Raw genomic sequence first — 16,213 nt, 5'->3', positions numbered from 1 at the left:
CTGAGGTGGTTCGGGCCTCTGGTTAGGATGTCTCCGGGACACCTCCCTGGGGAATGTTTTTCGGGCCTGTCCTTCCAGGAGGGGACCTCAGGGTGGACCCAGGACACGCTGGAGGGATTATATATCTCGGCTGGCCTGGAAACACCTTGGGATCTTCCCAGAGGAGCTGGCAGAAGTGGCTGGGTATAGAGGGCTGTCTGGGCTTCCTTGCTATGGCTGCTGCCTCCGCGACCCCGACTTGGATAAGAGGAAGATGAAAATGACGACAATGTTTGTTGGGCAAAACAACACATAATGTCTGATAGGCATGTTTTCTTTATTGCTACTGTATGTGACCAAAGAATCCATCAACTGAGAATGATAATGCCAGTTAGCTGAGCGTGTGAAACCTAACCCATGGCAATGGTTTGATTGTAGTGGAGATTCTTTAGATTTCAATACAGCTTTAAATAAAAATCATGCAATACTTATCTACATGCTCTGTAAGAGGTGGTAATGCATTATTTCCAGTACTTTAAAGTAATGTTACTTTTGACAGTAATAAGTAGTATAAGAGATTAAAATTTGAGTGCAGTAATTACATTACACTTATTGATCTCAGTGATGCCCTGTTATGTTAATCACAGGTTCTTTCACACATTAGAGAGGTGTGCAATTGCTGTCAAAGGGGCAGTAAATCCTTCTTAACTGTACAACATTCTACACTGCATTGCCTTTCTTTACTCTATATGTGCAAAATATTAAAGAATATATTTTAATAAGTCATAAGTTTGCAGCTTTAACGTGTGTTAAGAATTATACAGGTTTACAGAGGTTTTTTTTTTCCAAATAAGATTCGACACAACAGAATAGAAGACAGCCATGAGCAGATTCTACCATTTATTACACATATTACATTCTTAAATAAAAATGCTCCACTTAACAGTTCTTGCATAGATATCTTACAATACCAATTTAGAAAAGAATTATGAAACAGACCAGTAACAAAAATAAATTTTTCTTCTTCCTTAATAAAGAACATTACCATACTAACATCATATAATACAAATAATATTTTAAACAGTTTGTACAGCAAAAAAAATAAAATAAAGCCAACTCAAAATAATAATTAAAAAAAACAAACAAACAATAACAAAAAAAAAAAAAATGCACGTAACAGATGTGACCGTGACAGAGGAGAGGAAGGTGGGTGAGAGAGTGACAGATTATGGACTAAAGGTTACAGAGCCTCGCTAGCACGTGTGCAAGAGATGTTATGAATGATGTCAAAACAAGTCAGTGATCTACACGTCTATTCATCCCAGAAAACATACAGTTGCTATTGCTTAACAGCTGACTGCGGACCCACACTCGAAGTAATGGTGCTAAAATACCATTTTCCACTAGGATTGGTCACTTTATTTAAATATGAGGATTGACACCAAAATCCATTCAGAGTGTCCACCAGATTTTGTGTGGATACTGAAAATGTCAGTTTTTCTGTTGACGCCAAGTCATATTTATTATTGTGGACTCTCATTCCTGCTGATTACATTTAATACAGGTTCATCATTCTTTTGTGCCACCCGGACAAACAGGATTTAAAGTGATAGATGTCTTTTAAATATAAATAAATAATAATCTAGAACCTAACTTAAATTGTATCAGTTTTGTTGCAACTTTTGTTTGGCAATCCATTTCAGTAAATTGATTGCAATTGTTTCCTGTGTGGAGGAGATTGGTTTTCTTTTTTATTGTAGAAGTAGGAAAATTACAGATTGCAGCTGAACAGATGATTACACTGCAACACATAATTAAATGTATTTCAGGCTTGTTGGAAAAAAACAAAACATTCCAAGGTATCTATTATTTACTGTAGCTTTTGTAGCAGGAACTGATACGATTAAACCACATGATAACATCAGTGATTTTAGTAGCTGACAAAGATTGATATGATATTGGATGCGTTGAATGACTTAGCTTGATACCAAAGACAAACAGAATTTTTTTTTGTGGTACCAATCCTCTTTTCATACTGGCAAATGAAACAATGGGGCAAAGAAAGGTTCACGCGTCAGAGACGAACTGAGCAGATAAACTGGCAGGGATGGAAAAGCACCGTTGACAATGGGTCAGCTTAAGTTAAACAATTTGACCAAGGACATTTCGCTGGCAAGGTGGGGACGTTATTGCAGTTTTAACTTAGAACTGCCTGGGGCGCCCAAGCAGCATAGCTCATGAGAACACATCTAAGGACTATGCGCATGTTGGGCCCCAGCGGGCTCTGACAGTTGTGGATTTTGGTAGAGAGGGTGTGGTGAAGGTGAGGTGAAACATACAGACACAAGGAGAGGGGTATAGGTCTGTGAATCTCTTATACACTGACACATCAAGGATGGACAAACACAGTAGTTACAGACAGACACACACTCCGGGATGCGACTGATACCAAGAAAGGTCTACTGAGTCACAGCAGGACTAAAGTACAACATATTCCCCCAGACTGATAGTGATGAAAAGGCATTGCATTGGGAGTGGATATGTCAGTCTGATGTTTCGCGATTGGACCTATATTGTAAATGGTTCTTGGTGGCAAAGTGCATCCAGGATGTGCAACGCATGTTAAGTGGATATTTGACAGAGTGCTCCAACAGACTATGCTAACAGTGAGCGGACAAGGAGAGTGCAAAAGCTAAGTATGATCATGTAGTGCAATGAATGCAAGAGCTAAAAGAAATCTATAAGAAATGCTGAAATGTCTGAGACAGTGCTGTCGCCACATATACAGTTAAATTCACACAGAGCAGTCTGTACGATCTCGAGCTATTTACAAAAGCTGCCAGTAGTAACAATCCTTCTTCAGGGTGACATGGTGGAAAACTGTGGAGAATGTATTTTGTCACAAAATGATGTCGACAGGCTGTTTTCACACTGGGTTTGTGAGGAACCATTTCAGGTCATAAATCACACGTTTTGTCAAACAAACAAGCCCTTGAACTGTGTCACGTTTGCACATCTCTTTCCTCAATAAGATTCTTTTTAGGAATTTTTGTGACCCAATGTGAGATCCAAAAACAAAAACATGGACCACTGTGATCCTACTGGTAGAGAGTGTTTTGCTTCTCTACTTTGTCATCATGGCAAGTTTTGTCTTTCGGGGTACCAACCACCAGAGAAAGAAACTGGAGCAGATTTCAGATTGCAGAAATATAATTTTTTTTTACCAAATTTGTAAAAGACCTCTTCCCACATTTGAACAAACCTGCCAGTGTGAAAGCTCCTTTAGTACATCTCTCTTGACCAATTGATTTAAAGGAATGGTGAACTCATTCGATGTTGGCGATTAAACATTTCCAAAGTCTCCAGTCCACTTTTTCACTCTTTTTGAAATATGAGACATGATAGTGCTATTTGCAGTGTGCTAAGAAGCTAACTTAAACTAAAGCTACTTCATTCCTGCTTAAGCTGCTGGCGCCACTATAGTGCGCCCCCTATAAGACAACGAGAACGTTATTTTACATTTGTGAACAATGAGTTTGGCTCCAGCTGACAGTGGACAGGAGAATGAAAATGATACCAAGCATGAAGATTAGGAGCATACCGGTAATTTAGTGGGACGCGTGTGTGAAAAAGAAAGAGTCCCTCTCCTTCCTGCTTCCATCCATCACAAATTTTCCTAGCACTGCCTTTCGGCTCATTCCTCTACTTCCACTACATTCACAGCAGTTAACTTGCAAATATGCAAATCTTTGGGCAAAATGTGTAAAGTGTGCATTCAGCATTCCTGCAGCTGATAGTGCATGGACAACTGCTGTGGACAGAGAGGGACAGATGGGGTCAGGATGGGGGGAAATGATGAATGGCACTTAAATTGGGTAGGAAGAGGGAGGGTTGGAGGACACAGGGTGAACTGAATAGCTGAAGGGACTTTATTTTATCTGTAACAGTTAAAATGCAGTTTTACTAATGGGCAAATTGTTAATGAGTTTGTTCACATAGTTAAACCTCTCACTGTCTCCTGGCATTTCTGTGTGCTAACAGGATCTTCTATTTTTTTTCCTATATCAACTCTGTCCACTGGGTACAGGCCGCTCGCGTCAGTCTGGTCGCTGCTCAGTTTCCCTGTGACCCAGAGCCATCTCATTAACTGAACTGCAACTAGAGAGCAGGACCTGGTACAGTGCTTAATGCTAATCAGAGCAGTGAGACGGAAGCATGCTGTGCCCGGAGGAGTCTGAGAGACGGTGGGAGACCTGGAGCAACACAGTGACAGAAAATCTGCTCCAACAAGCCGAGAGACATGGGGGGAACCGAATGTAAATTCGTATGAGAAGTGACTCTCGCATCTGTCACATGACATGATGGAATTTAATTAAAGAGCAGATTTTAACACAGCATTGAATTTATGCTCCACAATAAAATAAAATATCCACCAACGCTGTACTTTTACATCGTTTCTCAATGTATCCATTCCCGAGAAACAACAACTTTTTGAAGCTCATCATATTTTGAAATAGGATGATTATTTTAAATGATCAGCTCAATTAAAATGGTTTTCAGTCACTGTGTATGTAAATGTTGAATTCCAGCTGCAAGATAGCGCCTCTTGTCTGTAAATCAGGTCCTCTCAGGGAATTAGCAGCTTATAAAATGAGTCGTTTAAAAAAATGTGTGAGAACCAATGACTACAAAATGCAAATGAGCTGCTGATTCTGCATCTGGCTTCCTTTAATAATTAAACTGCAGTGCTGCAAATGATCATTTTAAGATTAAGAGTTAAATTAGAATATTTGTCGTAGTATCATCATTATTGTTATTTCGCCAGTTCTTTAACGACCAGAACAAACACTAAATAATCCTGATATTTACGGGAAGGAGAAAAATAAATGATATAGTATAATGAGCCATTAGTGTCTCTTAAATTTCAATTAACTTGTCTGCTTTTAACGTGCTTTAATATTAAGTGCAACTTTGCATCTTATTGACTGATGTCGACGAGCTCCGCGACTTTTACAAATACATGAATGAATGAAGGGTCAGCGCAAAAATCCTAATTAAAACACCGTGGGCCAAGTTCTTTGATTAAAAGTATTTTCCAAGAGCAAATACATCCACCACCAATTCTCCCACGTGGTTGCACACATGTTCATCAGTTTGAAAACAAGTTTGCTGAATCACTGCCTCCCTCACACAGTTTGCCGAAATGGGACACATCACATACACACACATACACATTCACGTCATTAAAAGCCTCAGAAAAGTGCTACGATCTCTATGCCGCTCTGATTGTACATCTTTATACGAGGGCTTCTTCTTCTTTCCCTTTTGCATGTCTCGACATTTTTTTTTTTGGCATGACTTTGCCAAACAACCATTGATACGGATTCACCCAAACCAGTAACAGTGACATGAAATGAAAAATAACACTGGTTTCATCTGAAATGTTGTGTCGATGTATGTTGTATTTTGCAGAAAACGAGGAAGCAGCGAGAGCTGCTGCTGGATACGGAGGCCTCATATGGAGGTGATCTCCCACTGATCTCTCCTGACCATGAAGATGAAGTTCCAAGCTGGAGGTTTTTGATAGTGATTGTTCAAAGCTGCATTATGAACCCCCCACCTAAAGGGGAATGTTTTCACTGTTTCTCCCAATGAATGCCCAAATGGCGTGATGACGGGACACGAGGGATGTGAAACCAGTGAGCAGCACCGAGCATTGGACTTTGAGTGACAGGGCACAACGGTACAAGTGGTGGTTGGCAAATGGTAGTCCATCAGTATGTTTACATTAAGTTATTGTGTTAGTCGGACTAAAATTGGACTTTTAAAATACATGTTAGTCGGACTGAAATGATACTAAATCGAATTTCTCAAACGCAGATCATGCGATAAGGAGCGCGTGCTCCGCAGTTACCACCTCCTGGCTTTGACCCGGAAATAATAGCAGAAGCCGGGTACACAGAAGAAGACGAAAACAGCAAGATAAACATAGCCAAATCCAGAGTTGTACATTTTTGGACTGACAAAGAGACCAAATTTATGCTCTGCCAGCTTCAAGATTGAAATAGCTTGAAGTTTATGGATGGTAAAAACAACCCTACATGGCACTGGACATGCTAACTCTAACCGTTGTCTTCTGAGCCCTAACAGGTCAACCAGTAAGTGTCTACTACTAACAAGCTGAAAAGGGGGAATACTGTCACCTATTATGATGGAGGTTCATTCAGTAAACTGATTCCCTGTACACTGGGACAAAAACAGAAGTCCAATCAAACGGTGTCGTCGACTTAACTGTGCATGGAAACATACTGACTTTTACTACCGATGTTGGCGGTATTGTTAATGCCCTAAATGCAAGGCAGGTGTATTTCTTGTGCAACCGCAAAGCAAAAGAAACGAAAAAAGTGGTGGGGGATGTGGTCGCACCAGTTTCTGCCTCTCATCATGTATCATTTCTTATATTCGACATTTTCAAGTCAAATAATTGCATTCAGGTCACAGAACTAAGCCATTGTTTTCATCAAACATGGGTCTAACGTTGTTCCGCGCAACGCCACATGTTAGCGAGCGCGCCAGCTGACGCGTCTGGCTGGGCAGAAATATCTGGAATCCCGTGTCATGTTTATTTGTGCCAACTGTTGATTAGTGGAGTGGAATTTAAAATGTGCAGTGATGATTTTAACGACACACGTTAAAAAGAAAGGGAGAGAAATGGCTATTACCACCATTCCCCTAAAGGCGTCACTCATTTTTTTGTGGGACTTTTCCAGGAGTAAAAAGTGGGTGTGAGAATGCTGGTTTTCATTTTGACAGAAGCGTTTGTGACGATTCTAAACATTTTCTGTACGCTCATGCCACGAGAAATTGTTTTCGTTTATACTGAAACCAATGGCTCATTGTCACCAACAATGTAACCAGAGTGGGGAGTGAAAAATGCTGATTAAATGAGAGGCACAAACTGTAGCGAGGGGTATGTGGGTGATTGTTGGAAGTGAGAACAAGCTGATTTCTCACTTCAAAGGATTTGAAAGCGTTTGTTACCTCCAGCTGAGAGCTAAGATACTCTTCTACTAAACAACAGTCACTAATTTCCTACTGTGAAAAAAGATTTGGGAGCAGAACATATAATTCCTGGAAGAGTGTGCATGTGTGTGCGTGTCCTCGTGAGCTGGTGTGTGTGTGTGCATTTGCAATAAAGCCTGCCATGCAGTGTTTTGTTTTCTGACTTTGTTCATTAGTTTATTAATTCTTTCCCTAAATCTTATTAGTCTTATCTCACGAAGAGCCGCAAGCAAAGAAACTGCAGTGTGTGTGTGTGTGTGTGTGTGTGTGTTTGTGTTTGCTTTGTATGCAACGTGTAGAGCAAAACTGAATTGTTTTTGTTATGTATTTTTTCAAGCCTTTTTTTGATTTTTTTTTCTTCTTTTTCTTCTTTTTCCATATTTTTTGCCGTAGAAAAAAAAGCACAGATAATATATATTAAAAAAATCAGTGCTGTCAATGGATACGAAACAGGCAAATTTGACCAGGCCAGTATGACCGTCTGTTCAGTACCACCACACAGAGGTTAGTTGGCATCTTCAGTCCCATGAGAAAAACCTCAAAGCCACTCTTTAGCCTCCTTTCTTGGCGAGCAGTACTAGTCTGTGAAAGCGCTCCAGGATGACTTCAGAATCAACAAGAAGCAAAGAGAAAACAAGACAACAAACCAAGTTTCTTAAGCAAGTCCTCCGTCTGACTCTGATAGTGTGCGAGTCCATGGAGGGTAAAGCAGGGTCCTGTTTTTCAGCTCCAGTGAATCGCGGGGCAGCAGGAGCAGCACAAGAAACTGAAGACCTCTCTGCTCTCCGCTTTTGTTTTGTCCAAAAAAACACAAATCCGTTTTCTGAGAGTTGGTATGATTCTGCTTTTTGTTCATTCTCTGGTTTCTTACAGACTTGCAGAAGCAAAGTCAGTTCACATGGGGATTAAAAGACCAACAACGCTCTCCTTCTCATCCCACACATTCCGCTGAAGTCATCGTGGATTTTTCAGTGTTCTCTCTCTAACAATTCAATGAGTTTTAAGACATTTTCTCCAAGAGAGAAGAAAAACAAAGTATCATTCTTTGTAATAACAAAAAAAAACAAGTATTGTCCTCTTAGTAGATAAAAAAGGGAAGAAAGTGTCGCTGCGCATTTCTGTCAGATAGCCAGTGGAGGCCGCAGGCGTCTCGGTGAAGGTGAGATGCAAACACCCACTGGAGGAGAGCCTGAGAGTTGCCGTAGCACCCGCTGACCGAGGTCCCATGGGTGCACCAAAACACCCAGCAACCGAGCCCTGGGTTCGATTGTCAGCCATGCTAGAAGTCAATCTGTACAGTCTCTCTCCTGCAGATTTGCCATTGTTGTTTTCTTCACGTAAATTACTGAAGCTGACTGCAGCAGATGATGATTTCTGATATTTTCCGAGTATGAAAACATTACAAAAACAATGAAAAAAAGCTGAGTATTTGATTTCAGAAGCTGGTAAAGCACTAACGACTGACTATACGGATATTTAAAGTTACTCCACTAAACTACCTCCTCACCCAAAGTGACTAAACACGTTGAAAACAGAGAAAGAAAAAAAGGTGGTGTGTTATGTTTTGTCAAGCGAGTTAAGTGTACGTTGATTTGGCAGTGTCCAATCCCCCGGAGCCACATGACAGCAGCCGGGGGTCACCGGGATGATGCGTTAAAAGACAAGTGCATTGACTGTTTACTACTGCGAGAGTGTGAATGTGTAATTTTTAAGAAAAACAACAATCTATCTACTCCTCATTTTCCTCCAATCACCGCCTTCCATGGGAGGGCCGTCATTCCGTCTGATCTTTATGGCCCTTTCAGATGGACGTGCATTATGGCTGCTGACTTGTTTTTGGACTGGGTGAATGAGGCGGGCTGTTGGTGGCTAGACTGCCCATCCCTCCTTCTTCCTCTTTCTCCTCCTCCTCCTCCTCCTCTTCCTCCCCCTGCTTCTTCCTCTCTCCAGCTCGTTCTCTTTTCACCCTCAGATGTGCCTCTTCATGTGCAGGGCCAGGTGGTCCGAACGAGAGAAACACCTGCAGAAAAAAAAAAACAAGGAGATAATGGCAGCGGAATTAAATCCATGATCCAACATATGCAAGAAATTGCATGAGAATGACATAAAAGAAGACAAATAGAAAACATAAAGCTGCCTCGTGCAGCGGAAATTAAAAATAATAGAATAAACCGTAACAACTTACATACATTGAAAGGCGTAAAACTGACAAACGAGTGCAAAGGCACAAATTAATCACATGTTACCAGGACTTTGCACAGAAAACAGCCATAGCATGTCATGTTGGCAAGTGTTGCTGATTAGTGCCACAGGCTCTGTGTGCAGTATTAGTGGTGCCACACTCTTTAAATCCCTGCTGGCTCTGTGTATTTTTAATGGGAACTCTCCATAATCTCATGTCCCTTAAACCTCCCACTAGAAATGCTCCACACTTCTCCACCCTAAACATTGTCTCTGTGAACACAGCACACTGCTGGGCCCAAGGTGGGAACCTGCAGCTGGCGTTAACCACATAAGGTAACTAGCTGGTGTTCTATTATCAGTGTCTCACAATGTCTCGCAAATATTCTCACAATATCAAAAATGAGTGCCTTCAAGTTACCCTTAGGTCAAATGTGTATAATTTGATAGTGGAAAGATTATTGCTGCTGATGCTACTTATTTATTTTATTGATTGTTGATAGAAGCCGGTGGAAAAAATGATTCCTAAGGGCCAGAGCTGCAAAGTCACCCTTGGTGTTAAGCCTGATTGGGACAGCGAGAGTGGGAAGGCATCAGTCAACAAACCTCAGGGACAGACATAACGTGAGATCGGCAAACAAGACACGGCTAATGTTCAAAGCAGCTCTGATCAACCTTTCCTTTTGACCTGCGCAATTTTGCTATAAAGATCCTCTCCTTTTCCTCAAAAAAAAAGTGTTTAACAGTGTTTAAAAACACAAACACGGACCGATTCAATACCTGAATACAACTAAACCATAAATCACAGCCAGACCAGCACTGCAGTCCTTTCCTCAGCTCAGATAAGATACTCCTGTGGAAACTAATTAGATATGAATTGTGAACATGGACACTAATGCAGACAGGCTGGCAGTGCAGTCTGATCCTGGACCATTTAACTCAGCCAAGACTGCACCTGCTATCAGAATAAAACATAAAACCAGGTGCTGGCGATGCATAATTTAAGATTCACAGAATCATGTCATGTCTTTATAATTGAGTATTTTAATTTAATTACACCATTGTGAAGATATTAATGCTAAACATGCACAATAAAATGAATCATGAATGATATGACTGATGAAGGAGCGGCAAAACAAAATGTGGGAGAAACAAATTAAAAATTCAATTTTGCCAGAGGCTTGATTCATTATTAATTATGGCCATTCTCTGTGTTTGTGAGCAATGAGACAGGCTGTCGGTCTATCCAGATACGAGCAGACGGACCCAAAACACTCAGAAGTACGATAGAAAGTTTGTCACGCTGCAGGAGAATCTGATGTCTCTCTTTAGCTCGTGGTTTTACTGTGAATCACTCTCTTAATGTCGCTCTTTAGAAGCAGCAGGAAAGCGGATTTGTGGCACAGTAATTAGGGTCCAACTTTGCATTAAACAAGCAAGAAATTATCCTTAAAAAAACTCAACTGAAATGCAAACTGATCTGTGAGTATTTTGGTCTGATAAACTTATTTTTCAGGTGAACTTTTTTACGAGCTGATATTCACCTGACTGACTGCGATTGGCTAACCAGAAAATAAAGGCATTCACTAGTACACAGAGCAATTTGTATCTTCTCCTTGAATAAAAGGATGAATAAGAAGCTACAATTACAGTGTATGTAACTAAAAACTCCTAGGGAACATTCATTGTTGTTTAAATCCCAACACTGACCGTCTCCTAATCTGAACACGTACGTAAATCTGTGGATTTCAATTTCAACATGGCGCGGGCGTGCAGTCGAACTTTGCTCTGATGTCTGTAGCGGAGTGTTTTCCCTCAGCCCTTCGCTGACCATGTGGTACCTTCAATGCACCTTCACTTATCTGTGTGTGAGTGTAGCTGGACAGATGGCCATGCCAGTTACTGTGTCACTGTTGGGGGGCCGACCAGCCACACCAGCTGGTCCCCCCCCCCCCAATCCAACACACACACACACACACACACACTCTCCTCCTTTTCGATTTCCTCTTCTCCTCCTCTAAACTCTCCCTTCTCCCATTCACTTATTTTCTGTCCTCCTCCTTCCAGCTACATGAAAACATCAGGGGGTCCCCGCTTGATTAGGCAGGATTAATGACAGACTGCCATGTGTGTGCGTGCGCATGCGTGCGTGTGTGTGTGCACGCGTGTGTGTGTGTGTGTGTGTGTGTGTGTGTGTGTGTGTGTGTGTTCCCCCAGGAGATACACTGTCAGATTGAACAGTCTATCTAATGTTAACCTCTCCATGGTTGCCACTTTTTGCCATTCTCATGTTAATAATTTCTGAGCTCCACCCACCACAGATGTGTGTATGTGTGTGTGTGTGTGTGGGTGTGTGTGTGTGTGTGCTACTGTAAAAAATGAGGCGTATCATGGCTGTGTTAAGCACATTAGCATTTACCTTATATTTTGAGGTTAGAAATCAGTTTCATTGGCATCCAAACCACAGACGTGTGCTTAAACATGACCGGACATGACAGCAGAACAGGAAGTAGAGTCACGTCCTCCGTCTTTATCGATCGGGACTGTGATCTCAGAAGCTGTGGACACGGAAAACCTCTTCGCCCCAACTTCGTGCTGACTTTGAAGCATGTAAATGTGAGTCAGTATTTCACTCCGGATTTCTGCATACTGTGCACGCAAGTGAGTGCATACTAAGTGTGTGTGAGTGTGTGCCAGAAAGGAGCTAATACAGTCCCAGCTCTCAGCCAGGATTAGAAGCTTCCAGCAGGTTTCTGGAGGGTTTAATATCTTAAACCTAAACTAGAGGGAACCTACAACAGCCAATTACACTGTCTCTAGGGCATGTGTTTGTGTGTGTGTGTGTGTGTGTGAGAGTGTGTGTACCAATCTGAACCACACACAAACAGTGTATGTTAAAGTGGAGCTGGCATCTGGTGCCACTCAATTAGTTGAAACCAGTCTGCCAATATAGCCAGAATCCATTTAACTGGCAGTACAGGGGCATGAATCGGTGCACACACACATACACACACACACGTTGACAGTATAAAGGGCAGAGATGATGTGACTCTCTGGCTTTTGTCACAAGATTCAGTTTGATTTTATTTCAACTGCACACGGCCTCATCTCCTTTTTTTCTGCACCAAGGTCAAACTGCCTCAGAGGTGAATCAGTGACAAAATGCTGTGATTGATGAGTAACAATCTTTCACCAGTGATGAAAAGATAACATGACATGAAAGCAACTCATTTTTCCAGTGCATTTACATCCCCTAATGAATTTGCATCATTTACCGATAATAACTTTCTCCATCACAAAGCCACCGTCTCGAACCTTAATCATCCTGACGGATGCGAACCCACCTGAGCTCATCCCTGTGCACAAATGCTGAAGGAGGAATATAATATATATATATATATATATATAAAAACTCCTCACATCCTCATTTGTGGCATGTTTATTTAATCTGTTTTTTAAGGGATTTGATGTCTGCATATGAAATGTTGTTGTAACATAATTGCATTGTCTGTGAAGCCCTTGTGAGATATGTGCGGAGCATGGCTGAAAGAAAGAGTTTTGTTTTATTTATCATTGGTTGGGCCTCTGTGCGACTCCCTGCTGTTTTGAATGAATTGCCAAGCGATGTAGAAGGGGGAGTTTTTACAGAAGAAATATATATATATCTGTGATACTGCGGTACTGTTGCCAACTACTGTTAAGTTCACTGTGTTCAAAAGGAAGAGTTATGCAAAGAAAAGTTGTTTGCAAGGACTTATGTGTTGTCTTAGTGGGAACTAGCTTAGTCAAATACATAAGATAAAGACTGTAACTTTTCTTTTTCTGACACATTGACTGTCATAACAGAAAATGAGTCACTGCTTTTAATGAACTTATTTACCAGCAGCTATAAGACCAGAAGTGTCTGAATTTCTCATACATTTATTATACATTGTGTATAGTTCTCTATACGTAACAATATAGAGTTTGCCTGAAATCAGATGTCTGAGCTGTATTCACACGTCAAACAGTTTGCAATCTTTTCATTTAAATTGAATTCAACCTGCATTGCAGTGCACCAAAAAAAAAACCCAACTCCAGATATTCATATCTGAGTCTGTGATCTGCCAAAGGGAGGCCCTGCAGAAAAACTTCTATAAATAATAATTACATTGTTGAAAATATTGAAGAAACCTCGTAGTTACAGCTTTTTCATAACTGAGGATTTTGCTGCTTTTCTCAATTCTATAAATCTGTTTCTGTTTTTCAGGCTGCTTGGACAGTGTCATCGTCGTCTTTGAGGTAATGTATCCATCGATATTAGCCAAATGAAATAAACTATTTAATAAGTGGATATTCTAACTTATTATAGTAGAAAAAGCACAGGTGTTCCAAGTAATGTTTTTGTTGCACAGATACCAAAGAGCTATATGGCTCTAGCTGTCACAGATTTTATGATTGTGCTTTTCCCATGTAAAAAATGTGGAAAAAAAACCTCTTGTTAGTGGCATTCCTAATGAACAGAAAGATACACTGAGCCCCATTCCTCGGTAACAATCTCTTCTGTGGCTCTACTTGTCGGCAGGCGCAGTTTGAACACTGGCCTTGACAGATGAAGGACGCCGGTGTCCTGCAAATATTAAGTGTGTAAAGTGTGCTGCATGTTTGTCATTGCCTTTGTCATTTTTTCATGCATCAGAGTGTTTACCTGTCGCAGTGGTTGCACTTGAATGGCTTCGCTCCGGTGTGTTTGCGGTAGTGTCGTGTCAACTCGTCACTGCGGGCAAAACGCCATTCGCAGCCCTCCCATGAGCACTTGTAGGGCTTCTCACCTGAGAGAGAGAGAGAGAAAGAGAGAAAGCGTTTTATTCTCATTTCTACATCTAATTTCACATGTCTGAACTACAGCTGTTCACTAATTTAGGTTACCACCCCTGGCTTTTTCCGAAGCCAAACACATGCACATACACACACGCACACACTCAGGGGCCAGGCAGGCAGACCTGTCTTAACACCACAGCCATTTCAATGAGCCAATACACTCAATTAACTGTAAATGAATTCTTTCAGCACTGCGGCGTGTTAATTCATAATCCCAAATTCACCCTGAAATTAATCTCGTTTTGTTCACCTCCATCATTAACCCTCTGCCCCCCCCTTGCCTGCACACACACACACACACACACACACACACACACACACACACACACACACACACACCCTGAGGTGGTGGGATCTGAAATGTAAATGAAGTTTCATCCCCCAGTTCACCAGATGGGAGAAGAGATGGTCTATTGTTCTCAGCCTGTAGTTATCTCTCTGTGATAGAAAGCCTTCCAGCTGTGTGTGTGTGTGTGTGTCTCTTGGTTAGAGGTGTGTGTGTGTGTGTGTATAATGTGTAGACTGCCTTCAGAAGGGACTCGATGATGTCTGACTGTGTAAATGCCTGTATGAGAGTGTGCTTTTCTGCAGCTGCTTTCATAGAGAGATCCTCCGATGTTACTGATAAGAGGACTCCTCGCTGCACTGCCTTGTTTACACTGAAACAAACAAGACGGCACAGCGTTTGATTTTAAAGAGTCTGCTGCCACTGTGGAGGCAGAGCTGTGATGCGTAACTCAGCAAAGTTGGCATCTGTGTCGCCCTTTAACACGGACTTTGATCCAGCTCTGTGACTGCACCTCCAACTGCTGGCACAGTGGTGCAACAACAATGCCCCAAGCTATTTAGCATGTCACGGGTACTTGATTTATAACAGGAGAACAGCACACTAACAAGCACTTTTTGGATTATATTTCACACTACAATAAAACATTAGTTTTCCATGCACAAATATATTTCTGTCTCTTTTCTGTGTCGTTTCTTGTCCCCAACAAGGGACTGTGTTGGTGCACACGTGCTGCTGCATGTACCAGGAAGAAGATGGAACGTCGTCCAGGGAGTCTACTTTTACAACTTATCAAAAACAGTGCAAAGTGACCTACAGCACCGATTTTATAACTCTGAAAAGTTGGTGCAGTCATACTGATCATTGTATCCTTTAACCTCACTTTTGCTTCAAAATGATCTAGAACCTTGAAGGCTGTGCGCTGAAAAACATTCAGTCCGACAATGACGCTATTCTTTGCTCATGCTGGAGTTTCGTCATTCTCAGGGTTTCTTCCCTTCTTCATACACTTTATAGCAAAGTATTCCCAACTCTATTGTTTCTAATGATCTGTCAATGTGACCTTGCATTGTGTTGGAAGCAAACCATGCTGCCTCAACTCACTGGTCTAATTTAGAAAAAATTGGCACTTATTAACAGTTAAAAAACAATAATAGAGAGGAAAAAGACCCACAGAGCTTTCACAACTGTGGTTAAAAAATGTGGCCAAAAACTATCTGCTGACCTCAAGATTGTGCCACTTACTGTGTGTGTGTGTGTGTGTGTGTGTATGAGAGAGAGGGAGAACTGGGGGGGTCGCAGCTATAATTGGGATCTTAATGACTCTTAATGGGGACTAATACAGCAGCTTACAGTCAGTTAGCCAGATGTCCCGGCAGCACCTCCACTCCCATCACAGCACACACCAATCTTTGTAAGGAGACAGACACAAACTCGAACCAGTCCAAAGCAAAGTGGAGCTAATGTGCAAACTGAGGCATTTCCCCATATGGTGGAAACAGATTAGGAAGCAATATAGGATAGCATACGTTCACAAGTACATCTTTTACTACGGGCCTTTGTAATTTGCACCTTCAACATCCACAATAAGATTTCTCTTCTCTGCCAAGGTCATCTGCCATTTTGCCCTGTCGCTGTAATGCAAGGTTAAAAAGAGTTAAAAAAAACAACTCATCGGTACAACCTGGTTTCATACTTTTGTGTTCAGTATTTTTGTTTTGTTTCATTTACTGATTTGGAAAAGCAAACAATCCAATCCAAACATTGTTGAAGGGATTAACAATGCGGTGGCCATCTCACTGCGCAGAGAAACACATGTATTTATAATCATCGCTTCTGTTGTCA

The 16,213-nt window shown here is 41.3% G+C and overlaps 1 protein-coding gene across 1 annotated transcript in view; it reads right to left on the bottom strand.

Moving 5' to 3' along the window:
- Positions 1-866: 866 nt before the first annotated feature.
- klf7b (Kruppel like factor 7b) overlaps positions 867-16,213 on the bottom strand; it is a 60,517-nt gene continuing 45,170 nt past the window's right edge. The window contains exons 3-4 of the mRNA XM_058621502.1: positions 13,910-14,033; positions 867-9,061 (exon numbers count right to left, since the gene is read on the bottom strand). Coding sequence (XP_058477485.1) covers positions 9,010-9,061; positions 13,910-14,033 — 176 coding nt within the window. The 3' untranslated portion in view covers positions 867-9,009. The remainder of the gene's footprint in view (positions 9,062-13,909; positions 14,034-16,213) is intronic.

The sequence above is a fragment of the Solea solea genome, chromosome 2, assembly GCF_958295425.1.
Source record: "Solea solea chromosome 2, fSolSol10.1, whole genome shotgun sequence".
Taxonomy (NCBI): Eukaryota; Metazoa; Chordata; class Actinopteri; order Pleuronectiformes; family Soleidae; genus Solea; species Solea solea.
Note: the sequence above shows the minus strand (reverse complement) of the source record. Positions and strands in the feature narration are given on the sequence as shown.